Here is a 27183-nt window from a genome sequence, read left to right as displayed (position 1 = left end):
GATAGATGCAGACATATAAAATGACAGTGAACTTAAAATTCTACTACAGTGAACATACTAGATAATTTGTGGTTTTCCCCCCGACATTTCAGTAAGATTATTTATAAATAAAGCTAAAAGAGCTGGACTAATAAAAAAGTGTTTCCTAGTTGTACCTGTTAAGTTGGGAAACAAAAGCTGACATTACTTTCTACTGACAATTTGATTGAAAAGTGATTCCTCTTCCCTGATTTTTATTCCATTCTGGGCATTTGTATTTTTCTTATTGTTCTGCATGACTGATGGATACCCTGTAAAAATTTAAATACTTTGTAGCGTGTTTATGGAGTGTTAAACCACATCAAAAAGTCAAATTTGAAGTCTAAAAAATGTATATGGTATCCAGAACTGCAATTTATGTAGAAAAATTCTAATAATATCTGTTTAGCTATGATTTATCTTTCTTTTTGGATCAGAGATAAACATAGGTGTTATGACCTTAATCATATAGTCTCTAAACTCACTGCATTTTATTTCACTACTATGCAGGAACCTGGTTGACCTGCTTTTAACACAAGTACCTTGAAATTCTAACAGTAAAAAGTCTAGTAATTTAGATATATTAATCAGGTCTTAGTCTAGTAAAACTAGAGGGTTAGTTTGAGTTTAGCACTTCTTAGAAAATACATTTTTTTTCCAATGTTTAGATTATTTATTTTTCATTTGCATATAGAATTAGTTTTTTCACTAAGTGAAAGACATAAGAGATCAGATTAGCAAATATTGAATCATAAAACGTTCCTCCAGGCAAAATTAGTCCCTCAATTATGATCTGAGATTTTCATGGACTTCAACATTATCTAAAATTTTATCCTGTGACCTCATTGTACAAGAAGTATCATAAGTATTACATCTATACTACAAAATAAACATCACAGACTACACTCATTTTATAGTTACTGACTTCAGAAAATCTCTAGTAAATGCAGCTACTGATTCACATTTTTAACAAAAGAATGAGGACTAACATACAGAAGGCAAAAGATATGTTTTTCATTATGACAAAAATAGACAATGATTAGAGGATTGGGAAATGCAACTAAAAAATACTATGTAAAAATCCTTCAAAAATATTACTTACTTCTCATCTTCAGTGTCTTTCATAACATAGGTAAGAATGTGTTGCTATACTTGTTTGTATCAACTGTCTGTATATTTTCCAGAACAATGGTTATATAATCTCAGAAACCAGTTATATCAAAATTCAAATTAATAGTTTACTGTACATCTCACTGCTCTTCACCACAGCACGTGTTTCAGTTTAGTATATACTGAAAAAACCCACCTATCTGATTTCAATTATCTCTTTGGGTATAATTTATCATCCTAGAGTTTCCATACCATTTTAGTGGGGATTTGAGAATGTGTACTCAAGTGTTAGTTCCTGTTCTAAAATGGTTAATTGTAAATACATTTTCCTAGTTGATGGAATGAGTCTGAAAACATTAACAGTGAAATACATTTTCTATCGTTTTTGTGTAGTTTTTTTCAAGACTATATCTCCCATTGTAAATTTTTATAGAGATAGAAATGTAGTTGTTAGCCAAATAGTTAGCTGAAGTGCCAGCCTTAGGAAAGTGCTTTTTCTAACTCAGCTAAGTAATTTAGTTTGAAAAAACATTACAAAAAGCTTTACTGGCTGAACTGAAGGGACAGTTAATTGCAAGAAGCTAGGAAAGAATACCCAAAGGCAAGAAATCGTTAAATTGGTTTTTAAAAACTCCTTAAACAGAAGCCAAAATTGCACTAAGCAAGTTGAAACATTTTTAGTCTTCTTGTTTTCACAAGTCATGTGAAATTTTCTATCCCCAGGTACACATATCCTTACATCAAGCAATAAAAATAAATATATATATATATATTTGCCCTTTTAAAAGTAATAAATTCTATGCTGGTTGAAAGCAGTAATGTTTTTTGAAGTTCCCATCTCATTATGGCATTCACAAATTGAATTAATAAAACCTGACTTGATTCTTAGTATGGTTACACTTTTTTTTCGGTGTCCTGAAGTACGTATTTCTCATCCCACAGGTAATATGAAAATACTTTTTCCATTCATCATTTTGCCTCATTTATTTAAATAAAATACTGTCAGTGCAGGAAGTGCATCTTATCAAGTATCCACAGCATACCTATCAGAAAAGCACAAACACTATTCCAAACCTCTGTATCTTTCTGTAACACAAATTTGAATAATCATTGTTGCAGCTGAACGCACTGTTCCTAATCACTGCTGTCTTTCTATATAGAAAATACAGCTTTCAACACTTAAAACTGAAGAAGTTGTGGAAATTTTCTCAAGTGCTACCTCTTACTGTAAATTGTTGTACCATATATGAGAAATGCAGGAAGATACAGAAGCTTTTATATACAGCTCTGTTAGATGTAAAAGCTGATCCTTCACCTGTTTAATAAGAGTGTATACTCTGACTTCCTAGATGTGCTAATTTGGTTTTGAGAGGCAGGTATTAGGGACAGTGCAAAGCTTACTATTTCTCTGACTTGCTGACTGCTTTCATTTTGTGGCAAGTGTGGTTTGTGATTGACTGCATGACTCAAGTGTTAACAACAGAACATAGTGACTGCCGCCAAATACTCTCATTTCAACTCCATTCAATGAAAACAGGTATCAAATAGCTAAGTGAAAATCACTGGTTTAACTGCTGAGGTCATTAACTTTCCCAAAGAGTATTTTAGGTCTAAGATTATTTATATTTCAGGTTATTTTAGAATCATCACCAGTACTGATTATTTTTGCTTTCAGAAAATTAAATACACAGTGAGCACAAGCTTACTGAGGACCCAGTTTTACTCACCTCAACATATGAAATCGGAAATATTCCTATTTTGTCAGCCAGCATTCCTTCTGCCCAGTTTTCATCCACACGGCGAATTACAGTCAGAACATCATCCTGTGTGAACATGCAGTGATTATGTCTCCCAGCTCTAATTTATCTTCTAATTTAATTTTCCTCCATAACACAGGGGTAATCAGAGAAGGCAGTACATGGACAAGAATGGCAAAGAAGGCACTCTGTAACAGAAACGTGCCACTTTTGGGGTTGAAGTCAGTTCAAGCTGTTCCTTTTCCTATTTTGTCAGAGTTCAACTAACTGCCCACATCTCAGTGTCTCACTATGGACACTTTGTCCATAGTGCCAGACTTCCTGTCATGTTCAGTCCATGTTATTTATCAGCCCCCCTTTAAGTCCTTGGCATTAATCAATAGAACCACAATCCTTTTCCTTCTCAACTGACTCATTACTTAATCTTCCCTAGATGTTGCTTTTCTACTTAAGTACTTAAGAACATTGGTAAGTGATATGACTTCTTTCAAATCTACAATCTGAGTGTTTCTTTAGAAGATGGAATGCTTTTAATTCGTAACATAGGTTATTTCTCATAAATTAAGAGCATCACTACTGCAATTATGAGAAACTGCATTCTCAGAAATAAAACCTCAGAGAAATTATATGTAATTTAGAAAGAGAAGGCAAAACTAATCAACATAGGAGAAATGCTTCTAGAATTACTTGCCCTTTTCATATTTGTGAAGCTCCATTAAAAAATGCAGACAAGACTACAAAACAGTTATATTACTTCTTATCCAAGTGATTGAAATTATTAAAATAAAATAGCAATTGTATCCTCTTTTTACCTTTGAAAATGGTAAACAGTCTTTATCTGCTTCCTTGTCTTTTACTTCAAAGTCATAAAGTGCTTTGCACTGAGGTGGAGGTTGAGGTAAAGGTTTAATAATCTGTACAAAATTGGTAGGAAAAAAGCCATGGACGCCATTGACTTCTCCATGATACCAATTTTCATCCACCTGTCGACGTAAAATGATGATGTCTCCTTTACTGAATTTAAGATCTCCAGGTTCTTTTCCCTCGTAGTTATACAATGCTTTGGCACATGGTAACTGAGGTACACCCTAAAGAAGAAGAAAAAAATAATAAATCACTAGAATTTGATAAGCATTACTAAACAGATTTTTTTTTTGGAGACTATGAATGAAACTGTATAAAATTGCAAAGTAAAATTACACACAATAAAAATATTCTATTGCAATGGTTCTACTGATTTTATCCAAACACGTAGGAAGAGCTTCAGTTTTATGCAGTCTTAATATCTCCCTGAATTTCATTATTATTTTTATTACTTCTACAATGTTGCTAGACACAAGAGAAGCAAAAAACCATAACACTTTAACCCTCATGTACTAACTCACTAAACTTAAACATTAAAAAAAAAAACAAACCAAACCAAACAAACTGGAAAGCAACCTGACCACTTGAGAGATCTGACAGAAAAAATGCTGCAAAAAAATACAGCACTAGAATAACCAATTTGCTATAAGACCTTTAAGGCATTTTTCCTGCCTGACTTTCTTCTCTTCCTTACCTTATTTACTTCATGGGCAGAGAATGCTAAGGATGAGGACATAACAGAGGTGTTTTCCAGCTTGAAAAACAAATCTCACTTTATTAAAGGTGAGAAATTTCATCCTGGAGCAAGTCCTTTAGTTCAATTATTTATTTAAATCCACAGCTAAAAAGAATTACTGGAACAGATCTGTTAAAGGTGTGTTATCCTTGGGTTTCTTGATTCTTCCATAATATCTGAAAACTATAGGTCATTGGTGCTGCTCTTGAATGCATGTCAGAATGCTTACAATTTAATACTGTCACCCTCCCTTATATACGTGGCAAATATTATTTTTCAATTGCTCAGCCTATGCCTCCAAATTTTGCAAGAGTGAGCCATAAAACTCTACAACTTTAGAGTTAAGGATGCTGCCTTCAGAACTCTCTTTTCTCTCCAACTTTAAATAAAAGTTTGGGTGCTCACCTCCTTAATGATATGAACAGCAGCAACCTGCATTACTAATACAGTCTTTCCAAAGCAAAGGCAGCATTTGTAGTCACATAGAGCACAGTATTTCACATCTGTGATGCCAACCTTTATGGAAAAGGCAAATTTTAATGAAATGCAATGTGGGCAATCCTATTCACCAAATCTACTCCATGGTATGTCTCTCCTCTCAAATCCTCTAACAGCTCAGATTGTAAACTGGAGTTCTATTTGCAATATGTCATGAGGTACATACCCAATGCAAGGAAATTCTCAGAAGGAATTATCACTTTGAGTCTGTCCCATTGGGCAGAAGACAGAGAGTTGATAATTCATTTCACATTTAACACTTAAAATTTTATCTTTCAATATAATCTAATTTGTTTGGACAAGTTTATTTTTTGTGCAAGTATATTAATAATGTCTCAAATAGATACACTACATCTCAAAAATTACCTTATTTAATGATTTTTTAATATAAAAACAGTCAAAGAAAAACCCTATGTATATACATAGGTACACTGGAGTATGATTTACATATGAATATAGGAAAATAACAGTTCATTCTGTTGCATCCAGGATCAGTATGAAAAATATTATATTAGTAGGATTCATGCAATTGTTCACAACTGGTGATCTTCAGACTGAAGCAAACAATATTTTTCTTCATGATTACGCTTAATTGCATCAGTGCACAATGTGTACACCACTGGCATGCTCTGTACAATCCTGGATAGGGAAAAAAACATCAACTAGAGAATTTGTGGGACTCAACTGTCTGAGAGGAAAATTAATGGCCACAATAGAAGAACTAAAAAAGTATTATACATATGTATTTTTCAGTCTTATGTGCTCTCTGCAGAGTAAACAGACACAATGAAGGAAGTGGTCAGTGTAGATGGAGTAAGAGCAAGGTCCAGAGAGAGAACTCTCGGGGAGAGGAAGCAAAAAGAAACACCTCTGAACAGGAGAGGACACACTGTTTGCTTAACCCTTTCCATCACAACAACAAACAAAGAAACAAAAATTACAGCCCTTCAGTGATTACGAGTCAAGAAATACTTGGTAGAAAGAGGGCCTCAAGTGATTATGGCTAGTCCAGGACATACACATCTCTCTTGCACCAGAAGTAATAGATGACTTTTCCCAGGAATCACCTCATTGTCCAGGGAGAAATCTTTCTGTGTCCCCATAGTGAGGAATAACTTTTAGATTAGCTCTGTGTATAAAGTACAGTTGAAAAAAAAATACTTTTAAAAATGAAACACATCAAAACAAATCAGAAGTGCCAGCTAAGTGGATCATGTCAAAGTGATCAGACTCATCAATTAGTCATCATTTAATTGTTAGAACACAATATTGCATTTATGAAGTTTATCACAAAGCCTTTCATGAACAATTCTGCATTCAAATGTACAAACATCTGTTTATGTTTTATAGGAAGTTCCTTTCCCAGTGTATAGGTTGAGTTTCTGCAAAGCTTGTTTCCCACGTTAAATAGAAATGGTTCCAGTCCATAATTTCTAACAGAACAAAGTTCAACAAAACACACAGCTCTCAGCTGGCCTGCCAGGGATTAAAGAGAAACAGTTAAATGACTCACAAGAGAAGTGAATGCCTTTTCCTTCTGTTCTAGGGGAAGGATGACGTGAGAAGAAGCGGGTGCAATGGAGAGCACCGTTCTCAGGGGTTCAGTATCAAGAGCCCTCAAGCAGCATGTTCACATTCCTCCTCATCTGAGCAACCTGGGAGCTGCAGCTCATGGCCACTGCCTTTGGGCCCTTGAGCTCAGCAGCCTTAGGCAGCTCCAGCCCCCCCTCTGCCCCTCCGGCTGTTCACCAGGAGAGATGGCCATGAGGATACAACGAGCTGGAGTTTACATTTCACTCTGTGTCTATCACTTGGCTAAACATGAAAGGAAGGCTTTGGAGAAAAACTTTGCAGCCTACCCTTAGGTTTACAGCTGCCACTTACCCTGCCAGCAACAACAACAACAGCAAAAACCCAGACAAAAACCATTTGAGGAAATTAAAATATAAAACTCAGACTCCACAAAAAATAGGTTTCTTAGAATTATTTCCTTAGTCCTTATGCAAAATCTTTATGCAAAAATATCTGAACTTCTAATGATACTGCATTATACAAATAATTTAAATTAATTTTTAGCTAAGGCATGGATATACATACATTTCACATGCCAGATTCCTTTAAAGAAAATAATATATGATGACATCAAAACAAGTGGCTTAACAAGAATATGAAAAAATGCATATGCATTCATATATATGAGGCTCAAGTTCCTCAAGTTTCTTCTCCTAACCCAGATATTTTGTCTTAGAAACTTAAAGAACTCACAGTTTTGCTCTTCGGATTTATACTTTGTTTTCAGTCACCTTATTTCAAACTTTACTTTACTTTTTTAATGGACAATATGCAACTGTATGTATTTTTCATAAGCTTAAGCCAAGAGAAACACATGCCTGCACAGAAACACAAGAGATTTCCTTTAAAAAGGAGTTTCAGTGGCAGAAGCCCAAATGTAAATACGCTTACACTGGCATAAAACAGTGTTCATTCTATAACTTATTGCACTTGGAGAACCAGCATAAACTAAAGTAGCAAAAATAGTAAAACCACTCTAAGAAATGAATGGAACAGATACTGGGACATCTGTATCTCTGTTTCCTTCCAAGCCTCCCCAGACATGGTGCTGCCGGTTGTCACTTTTCCAAGCAAGCAAGGCATTCCCTGTTCTCTGGCTGCAAGACTGGGAAATGGCCTGGGCTTTCCTGTGAGCAAGTTGAATTTACCCAGAATATCTATGCTGCTTTCATCTGTCTGAGGTTCTTAGACACTGAGTGTCTTCAAGAGGCCAGGAAATCCTCTTTTTATAGAAGTACTGTTTATGTTAGTAGTAAGACAGACAAAAACAGCTTTCTGAAACTGTCTACATGGACAACCAAAGCTCTATCAACCTCCAAAACAAGCCAGCCTCAGCAGCAATTTCTAGGCCTACCTTTCTTTACAGAAAATCTAAAAACTGGAAGTTATTATCATTCTAATCCATGTTGTGAGAGGATCTTTAATAACCATCGGTTATTCGCAGTTTTCTTACAAGGAAAATCAGAAAATTGGGTTTTCTTCACTTACATTTTTATTTTCTTTCCATGCCATTCCTAAATCAAACCAGTCACACTAATAATCAAGACAAGACAAGAAACAATCACAAAAATTCTCAAATTACATAGCAATTTAAAGTGCAGTAAGTCTAGTGCTACAGAGGTACTTTTTCGTCAGCTCTTTCCCCCCCTCCAAAAGAACCAGCATTGTAAGACATACTTGATTGCCAATGAAATCTGCCTCTATATAAGGAATGGAGTTTGTTAATATGCTGCAGCCAAAGCTTGTTTGCAAGGCAGATTTGGGTCAAGTGAGTTCTTTACGTGTACATTCTCCAGTAGGTACAGGTATACCCAAGATTTCCTCTTCAGACTCCTAGTCATTCAAACCTTTTAAAGGACAGTATTGCTTCTTCTAATCTTTAAATCTATTCTCTTACATATTATTGCCTTCTTGACTCAAATCTTTCAAATGCATCCTTTCTATTTTTTTTTTTAATGTGTATATTTGGCTTTCTTGCCTTCTTTGGCCTTCATTAAGCTGTCCAGTCCTGCATGCAAGAACATCCCTTTTTGCATCTATATTTTTTTCACATCTCTTTCATCTCACTGGCTCAAATAACTATTTTCAAGTCTTAATTTAAGGCCACCTGATCTGTGCGGTTCAGTTTTCTTTGTTTCAGCCTCCTTTGTTCTCTCTGTGCTTGCATTTAAATTTTCACATATTTCGAGACAGAGCTTATGAGAATATTTCACTGAAGACCTTCTGAAACTGCTTATATTAAAAGATGAGTTTCCTTAAGTAGGATTTCCTTTTAAAGGAAGAAAATGTGCTCCCTCTGTTAAGATACAGGTATATTGGACCTGAACAAACTAAATACTCAGCTTTGCAGAACAGAACAACCTATATTTGAAACTAAGTCTCCCTTGTTCTTATCGAGTTCCAGAACACAAAGTGTCTCCACAATCCAAGAAGAATGTTAAAAGCTGCCTCCTTTCATTTACTTTTCTCATCTAAGGAACGATACAAAAAAGGTCAGATTTGTGCAAAGAAAGGCTAATGAGCATTTTTAATGTGTATCTGACAGTAAATTGTTAGTGGAATCAATTTTAGATACTGCTGCCATCAGAAGTATCTTAGAAGACTGCTGAGGTCATCAGTGCAAATGAAATTATTTCAAGTTAAAGCATCTCTGAGGTTCCTGCTATCTGGATGATAAAAAAGTAAGATATTTTTATGTCAAGAGGCTGCATCAAGTTGCCAGTATACTGTAATAACCATAAAAACAAACCTTTGGTATCATCTAATATGAATTACTATCACTCTACTGAATACAGTAAACTAGTAGTTTTTTATATATTAGTTCACTAGATGAAGGAAGTGAGCAATGTTGATAAGTATATTAATTTCTACTGGTTTCTAATGATACAGTTCTACTAAACCTCATTTTTCTCTGCACACAAAGCATGTGTGCAGCGACTTTGACTTAAGTCAAACATTTGACTTAAAAGAGTAAAAAATTTGAAGTTGTTTTGAAATTCCATATTCAAATATGGTTATTAACAGATTGGTACAGCTTTTGATTTTAATAAAAGTATAACATGACCATTGAGAGGAAACTAGTTAGCCAGGTTATCCTGATTAAAGAGATCATGTTTGAAACCCATCTGTGTGTAACTTATCCATGACCTACATAACAATCACCATTTTGAAGAAAGACTACTTTAGGAAAAATATCAGGGTGCAGGATAAAAAACATGATCATGTCAACACTTTTGTTATACTTTTGGAAAAGCTGAATAACTGTAATCAGTAAAAATTTTAGGATCTTGACAAATGAAGAAATGGGATTATATTTTTACTACTACTTAATTCAACCAAAGTTAAAAATTCTTCAGATCTGCAAAACTTCTCTGCTGGTAGCTAACTACTACAGAATATGGTAAATTTTCTCTAATGCTTGCACACGATAAGTAACACCAGTACTAGCTGTAGATGTAATAGTGTGTGAAATACCTCAGTAGTCTTTATTAATTTTCAAGGCTTCAGCCACCTAATACAGGTTGACATGCTCAGTGCTCCTAGAGCTCTTTGCGTGTCTCTTTTGAGGACTTTATCAGTTAACTTCGTTCTCAGGAACTTGCAGAAGAATTTCACAGCACAGTCTCAGAGAAACCTATATTTTATAGCAGAAGGGTAGCTCCTTTAATCATGTAAGCAATTTTTATGTGTTCTTTTGAGGCAAACTATCAATGACCTACTTAAAGTAGTCATTTTAATCAAGTCCTTTTTGCTTCCTCTGTCTTAACAGCTTTTAGAAGAAAACATTTTGGCATTTTTTTGTGTCTGATGTCAAGGAACAAACATAAGGTTGTTTAATATAAGCATGAGCAACTCCCACAAAGTTGTTTTGAAATTAAAAGCTGGAATACAGAAGAATGAAAGGAATTTAAAAATGTTGCCTTAAGGCCTAAGCAATCAGATTAAGAATATGTAAGGTTAGAAAGGGACAGTTACAAAGCTTTCCAAAGGCACTTTGCCCAGTCCCTTTCTGTGTAACACCTGTCTTTGTAAAAACTTTTTCTCAAAAGAAAAAATTAGTGTCTTCAGAATGCTGCCTTCTTTTCTTTGCCTATCCAAAATACAAAGCTCTCAGCTACTTGCTCTCCCAAGGTTTGTTAAGTAAAGTCCAAACACTTTCCACTGAACTAAGCTCTCAAACTAACAAAACAAGTAAGTAAAAATAGGAAAAAGGAGAAGAAAATAATTATATCCTGCACACAATGTGTCTCCAAATATTTTACCTGTATGCACTTGACAGGTACAAGATTGTTTCTTCCCACGAGCAAACAAAATGAAGAGTGAGGAAACTGCTCTGCTCAGGAAAAACTGAGGAGGTAACTTTCAAGATGTAGAAGAGAATTCAGGTCTGTATTCCCATTGATTTGCATATCAAACAATTCCAAGTGTTTAAACACCTTTTGATTAATTGTTTACTACAAAACCTTTTGCTTTGAAAAACCCCAGATCCTTGTAAGAATCTAAACAAAACCTTAAAGTGTGCACTACATTGAGCTAGGATGTTTATATAAAATAGCTTTTTCCAAAAGCAATGATTTCTTTAAAGATTTTCTCTTATAAGCTCTTCTACCAACATCACTGGTCAAAGTGGAAGTGCCACTATCCCCACAGTTTTCTCTTGGTATGTTAGGACTCATGAGCATTTGATGTCTCCATCAAACTGTTAATTTTTCTTGTCTCAGTGCCACTGTACAGCAGCGTGCATCTCCTAATCTCTCACCTCAAGTTAATATGCAGCATTAGGTTCATTTCACTTAAACTCTTTTAGCAGTGTATTTTCCAAAGCATTCTCCTTTCATCTATGGCGTCTGAGACAAGAATACTCAAAGAAAAAGAAAGACACTTACCTCTCTCAGCAAGCATACATCTAAAACTGTGAGACTGAGTAGTGGGACTTATTAGTCCTACTCGGAACTGCCACAAACTTCTGAACATCCCTGAAGAAGTTTCAGTGTGGGGTGGGATGTTAGAGTATATCTAGCATCCTCAATCATATCCAGTTTCTCACCATTAAAACCCCCATGAACATCCAAAGTTACAAAGGTAGGTAATAATGAGTGCTTTGGAAAGTTTGTTGTTTCAAACTCCTCTACCTCCGTAAGTGCAGAAAATTACCTCATAGTTATTAACTTCATCTTTTTTAAGAACAATTTGGAAAATGGAAAATAGATGCAGTAAATTAGATCCACTAATGCACTTTTATTTTTCTAGCCAGCTTGAAAAAAGTGACTTATCTTTATAATGGTAAGACAAAGTCTTTTTTTTGGGGGGGGAGAGGAGGGAATTGAGGGCAGGGAGAGGGGAGAAGAAGGAAAGCGAATCGGAAAAATGTATCAAGAAAAGAAGCAAACAAATTAAAAAATATCACAAGGGGTAAAGTATATAAAGGTCAAGAGCCTGAAAAAGACCTGGCAAAAGGCTTTGAAACAGTATGTCTCAAGTACTTTTCTAAAATACATATTCCCCTGAGACTCAGAGTACCAAACTATTTGACTGTTTAAAATACCTAATTGTTAGATGGTACTTCTGTGTCTATCAAGAAGCTTCATTTTGCCTAGTTATCCAGTAAATGCCTTTCATAACTATTCACTCCCTATCCAGAATCTGTTATAAGTGTAACAACTTTCCTGTGCCAAGAGTTTCTTACGTACCATTTGCTTTTTTTTGCTTGTTTATTATATGAATATAAAATCACAAAGCAATAACTACAGAAGAGGAAAAAAAAGTCCTCTGAACACTAGCAAAATACAGACCACATTTGAGTGTTAAATTCTGTGCCTAAATTCATTCTTACCTGACTGTTACGTAGCTCTCCTTTTCACTCTTCATTATGGTTTCCACATAAACTGGAAATTACACATCTTTGGCACACTTTTGCTGCTGCCTAAATCCATACCGACCCTTCTGATACAGTGATCTAGAATTAACTTTCCCTGTCTAAAGCCATATATGCAATTGTTTAAACAGCCAAACAGTTAAATAAGCAAGATGTGTGCCATTCGGAGCTCTAAGCCCAGAACAAACAGAAATTTTCATATAAGCTCAGAATATTCTTCTTTCCCATTAGCTTAATGGGAGACAGCAAGAGAAGCCACAGGTCTTTGTATACCCTTACACAAATAAAGCATCAATAACTGCAACTGTTATCATTCCAAATCTGCCCTACTAACTGAACTGCCATCTAACCTTATAACAACTTCTATCAGTCATCAGAAAGAAAAAAAAAAATCACCAAAACATGCACAAAACAACATCTTGCTGTAATCTAACCAGTCAGTGGGGCAGACATACATGACAGCTGGTGAGATTTCTGCACCATATGTAGTAGTTAAAGATATAGGGATACAGTCAACAGCAATCTCAGAGAAAGGAACCATCTTGCAGTGCTTACAAACATCTCCTTCTTTGGTTTAATACAGTCTCTTCTTTTTTTTTTTTTTTTTTTTTTTTTAATACATTAACACAAACCCTCACCACATTAGAAAGAAATAAAAGGGAATCTACATAAACCCATAGGGCATTGCTAACACCTAGAAAAGATTCTATGATTATGGCATTAATGCCATACTACTAGGCTGTGCTATGCTGGAGTAGCGGTAACAAATTGAACTATGTATGTTGTCTGCCAGTCTTTTCATGGCCAATCAGAATACATGATCTTTCATTTTTTACATTAAACATAAGCCATCAATGTTGGAAAAGTAGATCTATTTTACTGACCACATATAAAATTCTCTCACAAATCTGAACTTTCTAACATCCTTTTACAAATCACTTTACAAAACACATTCTGTTTGCTCACTTTTTAAAAAAAAAAAAGGTTAATCTACTTAGTGCAAAAGATTGAAATATTTGTTTTCTCAATGAAGCATTGGAACACAGATGGCCCCTGTCCCTCCTTCAGGGAGCTGATATTTTAACGCAAGTATCAAAAGTTCCAGAGGCTTTATCAACAGTGTAAAAATTTAAAAGTAATGCTCTGTATTGTTCTAAACGTTTTTTACCTTTTGAAAATTAATATAAACAACCTTCCCTCAACGTGATGTGCAAATGAGTATGTTTACTTGTACCACCAAGAAAAGGTGAGGGAATTCCAGGCTAGAAGACAGATTGAAAAAAAAAATAAAATAATAAATGAGAAATGAGATTGCCAAAAGCAAAATTTTACTGAGCTTTGAAGGTGAGGAGTTTGAACATGATACAGAAGGAGCAAAGTGAACAAATGACTCTCAGTGAGGGAGTGACTAGGTGAGATTACTCCTGGTGAGATCAGCATGAAGAAATGTTCCTTTAATCTCTCAAATACTTTGCTACCAAAAATTAGGCAATGGGAAAACACAGAGTTGCAAATTAAGAGGTTGCTGCATTTTTTGATGAAAATCTATCAAGGTTGACAAGCATGACTTTTTAGCTGAGCATGCCTTGCTTTCCATTGTGATCAAGTGTTAATTTGTTCCCAGTCAAAACTCTGCAAGCTCTAAAATTAAAATGGCCCTGTTAATGATAGTCAAAAAAGAGTAAACACAGACATCTCTCCTGTCTGAATTTGATTTTAAAAACCTGAGATAGCATCTGACATTCCACTATCCGCTGAGAGAGTGCTTTTATTTTTATTTACTGTCACTTCCACTGTTTTGTAAATGCTCAGATGCTTATTCAACCTTCTGAATGAACACATCACCGTCACACATCCTTCTCAGGTATTCCCTGCAAACTCTTGTTGCCAGAATCTGGAGGCACTTTTGCTAAGCTTGATTTGGCAGTGGTATCATGTCCTCTTTCTCTTGAAATCCACTCACTCCCTTGAAATTCTTTTGGAATCAATTTGATTCCTTTAATATCCTGACTTCATCAGCTCCTTGCCTATTGCAGAAAAGAGGCTAATTTTAGCTGTCACTGTAGCATACGCAAATATACATCCACTGCATGCACAGAGTAAATGACAAACCCTATTTGCTATTTATTTCTGCTTATCCTTTAAAATTTTCATGCCTCAAAGCTTCCTAGAATATATTTTTTTTCCCAAACATTTTTATGGTAGTCTACTTAAAGCAGCTGGTTGGCCTTTTTAGAAGGCGACTAATCCTAGCTGAAATTATTCATTTTTTTGCAAGATAAATGTTCCTTTATGCTCTTTACTATAACAAAAGAGCTGAGTGAGCCAGATGAATGCTACATTAACATTTTTCTCTTGCGCAGTGACAAGCTAGAGTTTGCACCTCCCGCTTATTTCATCCAGTCTGTAGACAAATAGCCTGGAGCAAATGAGCCTTCTGCTCAGTTTAGTACTACTAGAACAGGCTTGAACACATAATGCCTACAGAAAGCATTATGCTTCACATTTCATACTGTTCAAATGAATCTGTTTTAGCATAAAAGTATTAGTACATAAAACAAAACCGATTTGCCTGTCTTGAGTTGTCAGGTCTGAAACTGGCACATAACTTTGCATCACCACACTTCTATCTGCTGTCACTGTACCTTTACAAGACCTTTGCTTTTGTTACCTTAATCCCATATCCACATGCTCAGGGTTTCTCAATGCCTCCAGTGTCCCCCATCCCCACTTCCACCCTCTCTGTGCTTCCTTTCTGCACAAGTGAGGAGCTCCCCACTTGGCTGGCCTAGACTTTCTGCAAGCCTACCCTATAAAAATGAATGGGCTCTTCAGGGGCCCAACATTACAAATTTCCAGCAATATGTGACTACTTCTTTGTAAAGCAGAGCAGAAAACCATATCCCATGTTTTTATTTTAATTAGCTCCTTATTCCATTAAGTGTTGCCACTGGTTTTACATGGCAGCTAGTAATGAAGAAAGATGACAAACTCAATTACTCCAGCTTCTCCCAAGTTGCCCAACTCTAGACTGCCCTTCACTGTACAAGAGTGCTTAATTTTTACAAAAACTATCAACTCAAATGAAACAAAATCTCTCATTATTGTAACTCCATCATCATGGGAAGCAGGGAGAATTGCATAAGCAGTACATGAAGTAGAACTAGTAGACCTTTCCTGTCAGGATAGACAGGAAAGGATTTTCCATTTTGCTTTTAAATGCAGTTGTTTCTCCAAAAGGTTTGTTGTGTTTTTAAGCTTGACTGGTGAACAAGGGTTAGAAATGCTAGGCAATAAGAAGCTTACACTGAAAGGATAATAACCTGTTCACCCTTCAGTCTTTTAGTGCAGAAAAAGTACCAGAACGTGGGTCCAAGGAGGTCTAATCAGTCTGTGTTTGCTTACACCACTTCTGCTCCTCTAGTCCACTTGCACTTTATTATTAGTTGGTTACAACAATTTGAACAGATTTCACTGTGACATAGAAACTAGAAGCATTTAACCTACTTAAATGAATGGTCTTTCAGCAACTGTGTTTGTGTTCACTGTGGAAAGAAGAGGAAATTAGAAACTAACAAGTTGATCATTACTATGCTGTTGTAACACAGATTGAATCTCTCTGTTTATAGACGATTTTGTCAGGAAACCTTTCCCTATCTTTTTTTTGTATTTGGTAGACGCTGCCTGTAAATGGTAAGCTTTGAGTCTTAAATGCATAAAGCTGCTTCTTGAAAGTAGTCCTCTATTTCAAAATACACATTCTTTCTATTTCAAGCAACAATTCAATAGCAATTCTATGTTGTGTTATGCATTTTACTAAAAGCCCTTCACTTCTCCAAATGTTATGAGAACTTTGTAGTCATTCTGTAAAACAACATGCGAAGTATCTCTTGGACTTGCAACACAATTCACCAGTCTCTGTATCTACAAAAAACAAGTTTATACGAGAGTTGGGTTTTTTTTACTCTCAAGTATTTGGAGAAGTTAAGGAAGGTAATTTTTTTCCATTTTTCTATGACATAAACATAAAAGAAACAATCCATTCTTTTATCCAATTCAAGAAAAATTATCATTTTTCTTCCTCAACAAAAAGGGATTATTTATATTTTATACTATCAACAGTCTCAGATCTGCCCCTAGTTTTCATTTAAGTTCATGCCATAAATGAAAATGTATACTTCTATATAATGATTTTAATCAAATAGCTATATGTATGAACAAGTTTAGTAAGTAGTATATTCCTGTACACATTTTTTTTTCCATCTTGGAGCAGTCAAAGTATATGAAATTCACTACTTTTTGATGAAACTAAAATAGAAGGTGTACTCCAAGAGTGGTTTACTGTTCCAAACATTCCCTGGAATCAGAATAGAATTCGCTCCAAGTATTACTTCTGAAAAAATACTGGCTGTGGCCACCAAGTCCTCAGCATTCACGGTTTATCTTCTATGGATCCATTCCCACTGCAGACTACTTGCTAATATAGACCTAGCTAAAGTTTTCCCAACCTAAAGAAGTTTTTAGTCCATTGTAAAATTGTATACATGCCATGATCTCAAAGTTTTCTTTGAAATAATTTAAGCAGTTCTCACTCCAGACAGGGTAATCTCATTGAAAGTTTATTCCATGAAAGTTAATTCCATAATATTCTCCCACCGCACAGGGGCTTCCTGCCTTTGAGACTTCATAATAAGCAAATTAATAACCATCTACTTACATTAACAGGGAATGCACAGAATAATTATGTTCCATAAATAAATTCTCAAGAACAACTTACAAGAAGTTCAACTTTCTCATTTAGATAAAAAGTATTTTAATTACGTGGTTCAATCATAATGCATTATTATGGGAAAGCACTGCTCTGGAGCCAAGAGTTAAGAAGCAGATAGGATAATGAAAGGCTGATGGCTTTTAATTCTCTCTCAACTATTCATGCTACTAAACTGGTTGAGATATATTTGGAAAGCAGAATTTAAAAATCCTGCTTCAGAGTTCTCTGACCCAGACTCCACTAAGGCCTAATAGAAGACAACTCCTCGAGCAGGACTCGCAAACAAACTGAAACTCCACCCCTCTTTGTCACCTTGGTAGGACAGCCTGCACTCTACAGCCCACTGCTAATGAGTTGTTTCATCTCAGCTCTTGTGTGAGACTGTAGCTTATTTATATAGAATCAAACTGATCAACTGAATAAAAGGCCCTGAATATATATATTCATGTAGGTACAAAACTTGCATGTGATAAAACAACGCTGATATTAGGCCAATGTTCCTGTCATCGTCGCACGCATTCAACGGTCCTGAAACGTAAATATTCTTCAACCCACCAACTTGAGCTCCAAGCGAAACAAATTATCGGCAAGCAACACCCCCCACCCATGTTTCTCCTAACTATCCTTCCTGACAAGTTTTCTTGACATTCCAATTTTTCTTTCTCCAGTTTTCACTCAACTCTGTTCTCTCTTTTTAGGATGGATGAGGTTTAGGATTTTATGTGATCCCAGACACAGTTTTGGAAAATATACTGTAGAAATGCTGATGTACATAATGATATTCTGTTCAAAATTTGCTGCCTTCAACAGAGCTGACTTTTAAGTCTGTCCCTGCACTGCATGAAAGCCTGTATTTAAGGTTGTTTCTAAAGACCCCATTAAGCCTGTGATGCAGAAGAACACTTTTACCAGAAAGGCATAAAGTCTTAAACTGAAAACATTGATAGACTAACAATTTATCTCTTCCATTATTTGGTTTTCACTGGCTTACCACGCTACAAAGATTTAGATGCTTCTTAATGCACTCGTGTATTCACGGTAACTTCAGTCCGTTATTTACTATCACTCTTCTGATTCTGAAAAGCTGTCACTTGCATTAATATTGCTATTCCTTCATTCTGGCACTTGTTATATGAAACTATTTTTGCTAATTTTTTTAAGCTTTGGGGAAGTAGTCCTTTTGAATCACCAAACACATCCATCAGGTGTTGCTTACACTGAACATAATTCACTATTTTTCTAAGCAAGCAATACTTTATCTTGAACTTCATTATTACTGAATTCCTGGACTATGAAATTATACTTCAATCATAATTTTTGAGTTTCAATACTTTATATAAATTAAAATATCCATATTTTAGAAACTAACATTATATTAATACAAGCTGCATAAGATCTTCAAAATAAGACTAACGTATGGAAGAATTTCAGTTTGAGACACTTCTTCCTTGACAACACATTAAAAGTTTAAGGAGTAATTAATTTTTTCCTTTTCTAAGCTTTTTAAAAATTTTATTTAAAGACTTGACAACTAATTACCTATAATCCTTCTCTTTGCTGTCTTCTTCTTCCAATACTACTTAAGCTCCTCTCACACTGATTAACTTTAAGTACAAAGTCACACTGATCCTATTTCATCATCTCTATTAGTTATGAATCCTGGATGACAGGATAAATAAAATATATATAAATATATAGAGCCTGCAAAGGGTTATTCCTAAATGCATTAACAATACAACAAGATGTTGTTTACAGCTACCTGCAGGTACCTTCAGTTAAAAACATATATTTCCAGCATATATTTTCTTCTATACTGGAAGCAAACTCTGAAAAGGCATGCGGAAATCTGGGATTTGCCAAATCAGATTGGTTACATTAATGTGGAAAACCACATACTCACATATGCCTTTAAAAGTTTTGTCTCCTCTACAAGCAACTCAAATCTTCCCTATTAATAGACTGGTCTGAAGTTTTCTCTGGATTTCTAAACAGTCCTTACATAATTTAGGAAGAAAAGGCCAAAGGCATAACTTTCTGTGATAATGATTGTAACAGGAATTGTAAGAAAATTTCCACTTTTTTTCAGTTCTGTGGATGCAACCTGCAACTTTGCAGACTGAGAAGGAAATCTAAACGTAAAAAAAGAAGCCATGAATTCTCTATTTAAACATAACTTAAAATGCAAGAACAAGGCTACTACAGTTCTTTTTCCAAAATATCAATTAAAATATAAAGAAACAGAAGAAATTTCCTTAATAGTATGTTGATTATCTATCAGAAATTCTTGGCAATGTTAAAGAAATTAAGAATACATAAGGTCTATACAGAAAAAATACCCAAAATAATGTCCCAAACTTGTCTTGTACTTACATTTTTGGGGAACACCAAGAAAAGGCTCTTGTAGCACATATCAGGGCACTTTCCTTGTAATATGGTTAGATGTCAGTGTGATCATCCTGCAGTTCAAACAGAATTCTACCCTTCAGAAAAATTTGGTATGACACCATGTTGCTTCTAAGTATTCTCTGTGTGAGTGCACACACTTCTGCAAACCTCATTTATCATCAGACAAAATACATTGCAAATTTATTACATTGCCTAAAGGAAATAAAACCTATTATCTCATTATTCAAGTGCTCAAATTTAATTTCCTTTCAGTTTTTAAGTCTACATTAGCAGCTTATATTTAGTTTAAACTTCCAGATAAACAGTAAATAATTAGCTCACATAAGCAAGAGAGTATCTCCAGTGCTCATTGCATCACACCGTTTTTGTACTTCCCAAGCTTTCAGCTGGGAGTGCTTAATACATCTTCCTGTTTGTTTTTGCAGAGCTATACTGCTTAATAGCTCATGTCAAACATAAGGTTTGACAGCTGGATTTTCCAATTAAATCATTTAAATGTTAAGACAGGTCAGATATTGGCTCTCCTCTCCCTTGCTTAAATAAATAATTTTTAAAAAAACCAGACATTTCTAGGAATGTTCTTAAATTGTTTGGTGCAGGTAAACAAAGAACTGTCTTACATTGCCTTTGCAAATACACCACTAACCAGTTACAAGTAAAAGCTTCTCCAGATGTGTAAAACATAGTACAGCTTGGTTTGCTAAATTCTCTTTGCAGCAGATGAAAGCATTCATGTGAAATGCTATTTATACACAAGAAATAATTAAAAAATATCCTTTAGCAATTCAATCCATATCTCAACACTATCCCTAAAATTAACTATACACAAATGTTTTCTGTTAAATTCAACATGAGTCTTTGAACATTGCACAGAGGAGCTTAACATAAAAACATATCAGAAAGAACTGCATTTTACGAATCAGTGTTGTCATCACTATGAATGAGCATGTATTTTAAAAGCATGTAATTGATTTTCTTTTAAAATATTAAAGACAACAATAAAAAAAGCCACACATACTTTGGAAACTTGTTCTCAACAGCAATTGTTATTGTTAACATCTGCTCTGAACATGAGCTAGAATATAAACCTTAATAATGTGCATGAAAATTCCAAGATCCGATATGACTTTACAAGAAAAAATCCGATTTGTATGAAATGTTCCATGTCTGCTGTGCAGCCAAAGGCAATTTTTAGCTTGGTTACATTTGAAAAGGAATCCCTGCGGTCTTGGCCAGCTCCACTCCTCTCTCTATCAAGCTGCATTAAAACAAGCAAGCACATAAAAAGGCAGAGTGCCACATTAGTGCCATCCTCTGCTTGGTTCTATGTGCTGCTGGCTGCTCACTGAAGACATGTATAATCTGACACTAGCTACAAGTTTCCCTTTCCCAAATGGCTGGTAGGGGACACAAGAGTGATAAGAGCCACCAGCAAACCCCAAATACTTTGGGACCAGTTAACACAGAGGACATGAAGAGGCATTGCAGGTCACTGCAGTATTGATACAGGCCTAATTCATAACCTAATGAAAATAAGCAACCTTCTTAAACAGAGAAGACTTGAAGTTGAAATGCCTTTCAAGAAAGTTACATGTGCACAAATTGGAGAAATAAGGTAGATGGTCTTTTACTCTTCCTCTGCCAAAGGAAGCGAATCAGTTCTTTCCTTCGCTTGGGTTCAGTGGTTTGACTGTTGCAGCTTATCATTAGCTAATATTCAACATATTGAACAAAGACCAATCAGCCAGTAAAGGAAAATTGCTAGAAAGCAAACATTCAGGCAGGGTACCAAGCTAACAATTACAGTATAACCACAGCTTCAGCAACATGCAAACTGAGGCAATGGGATTAACCTGGTCTTTCTAGGGGAAGGAGAGACCTGTGCTTCCAGATCATCCCAGCACACACCGAGCACTTCATTTACTGATGAATATAAGTTATCTTATATTTGCTTTGTTAAATAAAATTATATGCCTTGATAGGGATTTACAAATCCAGACTCCATAATAAAAGAACTCCTAGTTGAGAGGACAGTAACAAGCAGACCTGACTGCATAAGACAACCACCAAAATCCAGACTGCAGCAACCCTGCAGCTACCTGAACAGCGGCTGCTTCACTTCTCTGCAAAGGGGATAAAACACATCTCCTATCCTATCCTCAGTAAAGCAAGTCTCAATTTGTGAAACATGTTACAGCATGACCACTGAGCATATGGACTTCTGACAGGCTGCTCAGAGTGCCAGGGAGCCTCAACACTCTTGCAGGTGAGAAAAACTAGAGAGCAACTCATAATTTAGGACCAGGACTACCCACATACTGCCATGTAAAAGCTCACCTTAACAGCTTCTGGTGCAAACTACATCAGAATGACTTTAGCTTGGTTTGTATTCTCGAGCTGTAGCTAAAGACTTTAAATATGTCAGTCGTTCACCTGAAATAATTTACTGCCTCTTCTGAACTGTTACTTTCAATTACATCAATATGGCTTCAAAGTCAGTGAAGCAGGCTTGCATCCTAAAAATACCAGACAGGCTGTAATGGCTTCTAAAACATCATGTCTTATCACACCAATGAAATTCAAGATTGAGCACAGAGAAACTATACTTAAAATCTTACCTTACTTAAAGCCGTCTAAAAGAATGGACTGTTTACTCCACTCAAAATGCCCCTTTAGAGAAAAATCTGACATCAAGAAGAGAAATGCAAAGGATCCCAGTCTTTCTCTTCAAAGAGGTGATAATCTTTGAAGATCAGTTCATCCACAAGACAGATTTTAGATTTTCCAAAAATGAAGCCGTTGATTTGGAACACAGAATGTACTTGCTTTACACAACCATAGACAGATTATTCTCCCATTACATCATCCCTAAAAGTATCATCGTAGTGATACTTCTTTATGTTTCATATGGCATTAAAAAGTTTCAACTAAAAGGCCTCCTGGAAGTCAGCTTTTTTCCTCCTTAGATGAGATTTTGTCACCCAAGTTAGCCCCGTAAGTAACAACTCAAAGTTGAATTACTGAGCTTTGTTTTACAGTATACACAAATTATGCTAATATATAGCTTGCTAATATAGCTTCTCAACTTTAATCCTCTGAGATTATATCAATAAAACATAGAGTCAAAAGAAAAATGAGTCAAAACAGTTTTGAATATGTTTGGACTGTATAAAATGAAACAGAATATAGTTCTGCCTGTCTGCAGCTAGTTTACCATGGGGGGTGTGTGTGTGGTGGTGGTGTTTTTTGTATTTATGCATACATAGAGGTTATAATACAAAAAACTGGTTTGTAAATCTGAATGGAGCAATAGAGAAATTAAGTTTTACCTTTTAACATTAGAAATTGAAGAAATCTGCACTTTTTTCAAGAGTTTTAAACCTCCACAAGTTATTTCAAGCAACAAGATTCTTCTCGTATGACTGTTTGGTGTTTAGTAGATGAAAAATAACATCTATATGTAACTCCATTTAAGTACCTGTACTATCACAGTGACTGCAAGGACTTGGCAACTCTCCTCCCCTCGTGTCTTTGCTACAAGTGGTCATCACTGGCATAGTTAAACACTTCAAAGGTTAAGAATTTTCTGCTTCGTCAGTTCTTCAATTTTATCTTCTGCTCTCCCTAAAAGTAACTGCTCTTTTCCAAGGTCTATGAGGAAGAATAACTTTTCTTTATACCCCACTCTGATAAAGGGTTCAAAAAATGTGGTATAAGAAAAAACAAAACAAAACAAAACAACAAAACAAAGCCCTATTAAACTTTGAAAACTGTTAGTTCAACCTTTTAAGGATTAACTTCCCAATTTTTAAATTTCATTTTAGCATTTGCCAAACAAATAAAGTGATGTTTTGGTTTTTGTTTTTTGGGTTTTTTCTTTGCTTGTTCGTTTTGATTTTTGTGTTTTGTGGGGGTTTTTTTACTATATCCAGCAATTAGTTTATTCCAGCAAAGAGAACATTTCTGCATCATTAACACTCCAAATATTAGCTGATCTCTATTGACTTAATACATACAAGTATTAATTATTTAAATCCCTTGAAACCTCATTAGTTTCCAGGTACATGGAGCTAAGTGGAGTGGAGAAAGGCTTTGGACAAGTAGTCTATCCGAGACTAGAGGAAGAGGCCTCTGAAGAGGCTTCCACAGCAGAAGCACTCCATATCCAGACCAACACCTCCCACATAACTGAGCAACAATCTGTCTCCTCAGGGAGTTCAGCAATTCCTCCGATAACGTAACAGATAATAGTCTGCTCAACTAGTTCCTTCCAGAAGCATCAAAAGCTCAGTTTTGCTGTGTTTTGTCCAAAGATGAAGGAGAAGTGATGCCACAGAGCCACAGAAACCTGCGCTATGAACAGAGAAAGCTTTGTGCCAAAACAACATTTTAATTTATTTTATTACAATATTTACCAAATAAGGAACTTGATCCAGAACTTAAAGAAATGAAGGATGGCAAAGGTAGTAGGACAAGTGAGAGGATAAAGATAGGAAAGGCATGCCCTGCACATAGTTAATACACCATTTTTATATTTAAGAGAAAGGCTATTAATAAGACACATTTCAATACAAATTAGGATTTGAATCTAAAGACAACTTTTCCTTCTTTTTCAATTAGCTTCAGGAAATGTTAGTATTTTGCATTGATTTCAGGTTAAAATACAAATCATGCAAAGGTTAAATAATTTTCATAAAATTGGACTGATAAGATCCAAGATTTCTGACAGCCAAGTAACTGGCTCAACAAGTGTCATCCCACAGATGATCTTAGTATCTTTCTTCCCCCACATGCTTTTTACCAAGGGGATAAAAAAATATAACAGAAATCTATAAGATATCATGCTTAATTTCATCCATTTGGGCAACAGGGGAAAAGTAACAATCAAAAAAAGAAAGCCCTCTCTCTGGAGACAGAGAAAAAGCAGACAGTGAAGAGATTGTACTTTACCTAATGGTGTCATACTGAGATCTGAAGAAGAAAAGCATTTTAGTCAAACAACAAAGCAACCCTTCCAACAATACAGAAAAGCTATTCTCATTACTTCCTTACTAGAACCAACCTACATTTAGACACAGGGTAGTTTTTCTACTGTCTCTCCCTTTCAAATACAACTTAGATTAAAAGCCAGTAATACTATACACTCAAGTCCTCCAGGTTAATAAATGCTGAGAATGCCTGCAGAACTTCATATTATCCCCCTGTAATACACCATAATACAGTCTCTAATTATATGATCACTATTTTAGCTTTCTAGAGAGGAGACTGCATTATATTGTTTTCTTATCATTAATCGGTGATCATAAGTTTTCATATCTTAGTCATTTGATCAATCCAGAATACTCAATTTTCAGTTTCCCTTACTAAAGTTTTAATTAAATTAAACAAAAAGAAATTATTCATAAATATTCAAAATTGCTTCAGTGAGATGAGGGAGTGGTGTAACTTCAGATAGAGACAAAAAGTTAACAACCTAAAGTCCTCATTCCCTCTAGCAGACTTGTTTTGTTCCTTTCTCTCTGGGTCTCCTTTCCAAAATACAGAATACTCAGTTTTGTACTTCAGAGACTCACACAATAGGTACCAGTGATGGCAAACATTAACATGCTGAAGCACACAAACAAACATGCATTTTTGCATATAGGAAACAACTGCAGACTTATGAATGGATAACATGTGATGAGTTAACATTGAAATTAATAAGAAATCTGAGGGAAAAAAAGACATCACGCAATCACTAGATAGAACACCTGAAGTACTCATCTAGCCACCAAGAGACCAAATGATGAACAGGAGAAACACATCTCCTTTCCAGACACTTGCAAGTAAAAATGGTAAGGAGAGCAATTTTTATCTGGAATGCTTGAGACAGCATATTGATGAGAACCACAAAAAGTAGTATTGCCATATCAAGCTTTGCATTGTGGTTGTCAAATACAAGCTATTAAACTCAACGTTCTTTGACAATGGAGTGAGACAAAAGTATTGGCCATTGCAGGAAAAAACCCTCCACATTCCCTTTCTTGCATTTCTGGTTTGCAGCACGTTTCTGGCCCTGCCTACCTTAGGGGATCAGCTAAAGTACCACTTAAATACCTTGGAGAATGAGAAAAGAAGGGTTACAAGAAATTCCATGAATAAAACAACTCAAACAAAAGTTTTTAGAACAAATAATCATGTATATGACATGGGTGCATATCAAATGTACCTTGCTTTAAGACCTATAAAATCTATTCTCCCCTTAAACTTGTATTTTAATTAGCAATAGATAATCTCATATAAATACATCCGGCCCAAGACAAACCCGCTGCAACATGCAATTTTTACTGACTGAAGATTTTTGGGTAGTTTATTCTCTAGCTGCCCCGTCCTAGACAATCTCACTTTTTCCTTCCTCGAGAGGGACTGAGCTTCACTTCCTCACGTGGGCATCTGAAACTTGATTCAAATATTATGACCGGGCTTACATGCCATCGTTGTCTGTACTTTCAGCAGTAAAAACAGAGGTGCAGCCTAAACTTTAAAGTCTAAGTACAAAAAGTTAAAAACTTTTATCTGTGGCACTAAAGAAAGTGAAAGTATGCATTTCTCCCCTCATCCTCCACATCCTACTTGAAAGCAAATATAATTGAAAAAACTATGCTCTGCAAATTCATTTTCCAGTGTTGAATAATCAATAAACTCCAGAAAACTACTGCAGTTAACATTAGGGAAACCCCTCCCCCAATTAAATGCACCATTTAAATTCATTGTGTTAAATACTTTCCCATTCTGACAGAGTATTTTGAAGCCTGACTCATAGTTAGGATTACAGTGTGTGAGGCAACTGGAAATGGAAAAGCTAATGCCCATCAGCCTAGCTATTTTCTATATACTGCTTTTATATTAGCATTTCAAAGGATCTACAAATTAGAAATCAGCTGTCTTCAGATGCGCAATGGGACTCCAGTTACTCCAAAAAACCTTACAAATTATGTCAGGAAGTCCAAGAAAAACTAATCAGTATTTCAAAAATATTTAATGCGCTAGTTGGTGGCTATGTTATTATAGCTTGCAAAATGCTTTTTAAAATCACAAGTGATGATTTAAAAACGCTCACACAAACACATTTACGGCAACACACACAAACTCGATTTATGAACTTCTTGTTATTACATTGGTAGTGAGCATCACTACTGCAGCAGGTTTTGTGCATTATATCACAGCCCTCCCAAAAAAAATTAATCTCTTTTGTTTCTCAAAACAAATAAGCAATGTAAGGTTACATTTAGTTAGCCAGTGTTACCAGAAAACAGACAGAACATTAATTTCTGGTTGAATGAGTGCTAGTACTCATTCCTATTTTGGAACAAGCTAGTTCATTAGCAGCTTGACAGTAAAAGCAGAATAGCAGCCTTCTGCAATAAGGACCTACTATGTTATTTGAATATGAAGCATGTTTTGGACACGGAAAAAAAAAAGGTAATATTTAAACACATTAGCTAGAAAATGTACATTTTTTCCTTGTGCTAAACAAATGTACACAGTCAAAATATAATTAATTTCCTTGGGAATAGCCTTCCATTTTGTAGATGCA

At 35.4% G+C, this 27183-nt stretch overlaps 1 protein-coding gene across 4 annotated transcripts in view; it reads right to left on the bottom strand.

The window, feature by feature from the left end:
• Positions 1-27183, bottom strand: part of SH3RF1 (SH3 domain containing ring finger 1) — an 85385-nt gene that overhangs the window by 28471 nt on the left and 29731 nt on the right. For all 4 annotated transcript variants that reach the window (XM_039380464.1, XM_027738226.2, XM_039380462.1 and 1 more), the window contains exons 3-4: positions 3698-3973; positions 2856-2951 (exon numbers count right to left, since the gene is read on the bottom strand). In XM_039380464.1, the coding sequence (XP_039236398.1) occupies positions 2856-2951; positions 3698-3973 (372 nt within the window). The remainder of the gene's footprint in view (positions 1-2855; positions 2952-3697; positions 3974-27183) is intronic.

Source organism: Pipra filicauda, unplaced genomic scaffold (assembly GCF_003945595.2).
Source record: "Pipra filicauda isolate LSUMZ 115617 unplaced genomic scaffold, ASM394559v2 scaffold196_size3971931_pilon, whole genome shotgun sequence".
Taxonomy (NCBI): Eukaryota; Metazoa; Chordata; class Aves; order Passeriformes; family Pipridae; genus Pipra; species Pipra filicauda.
Note: the sequence above shows the minus strand (reverse complement) of the source record. Positions and strands in the feature narration are given on the sequence as shown.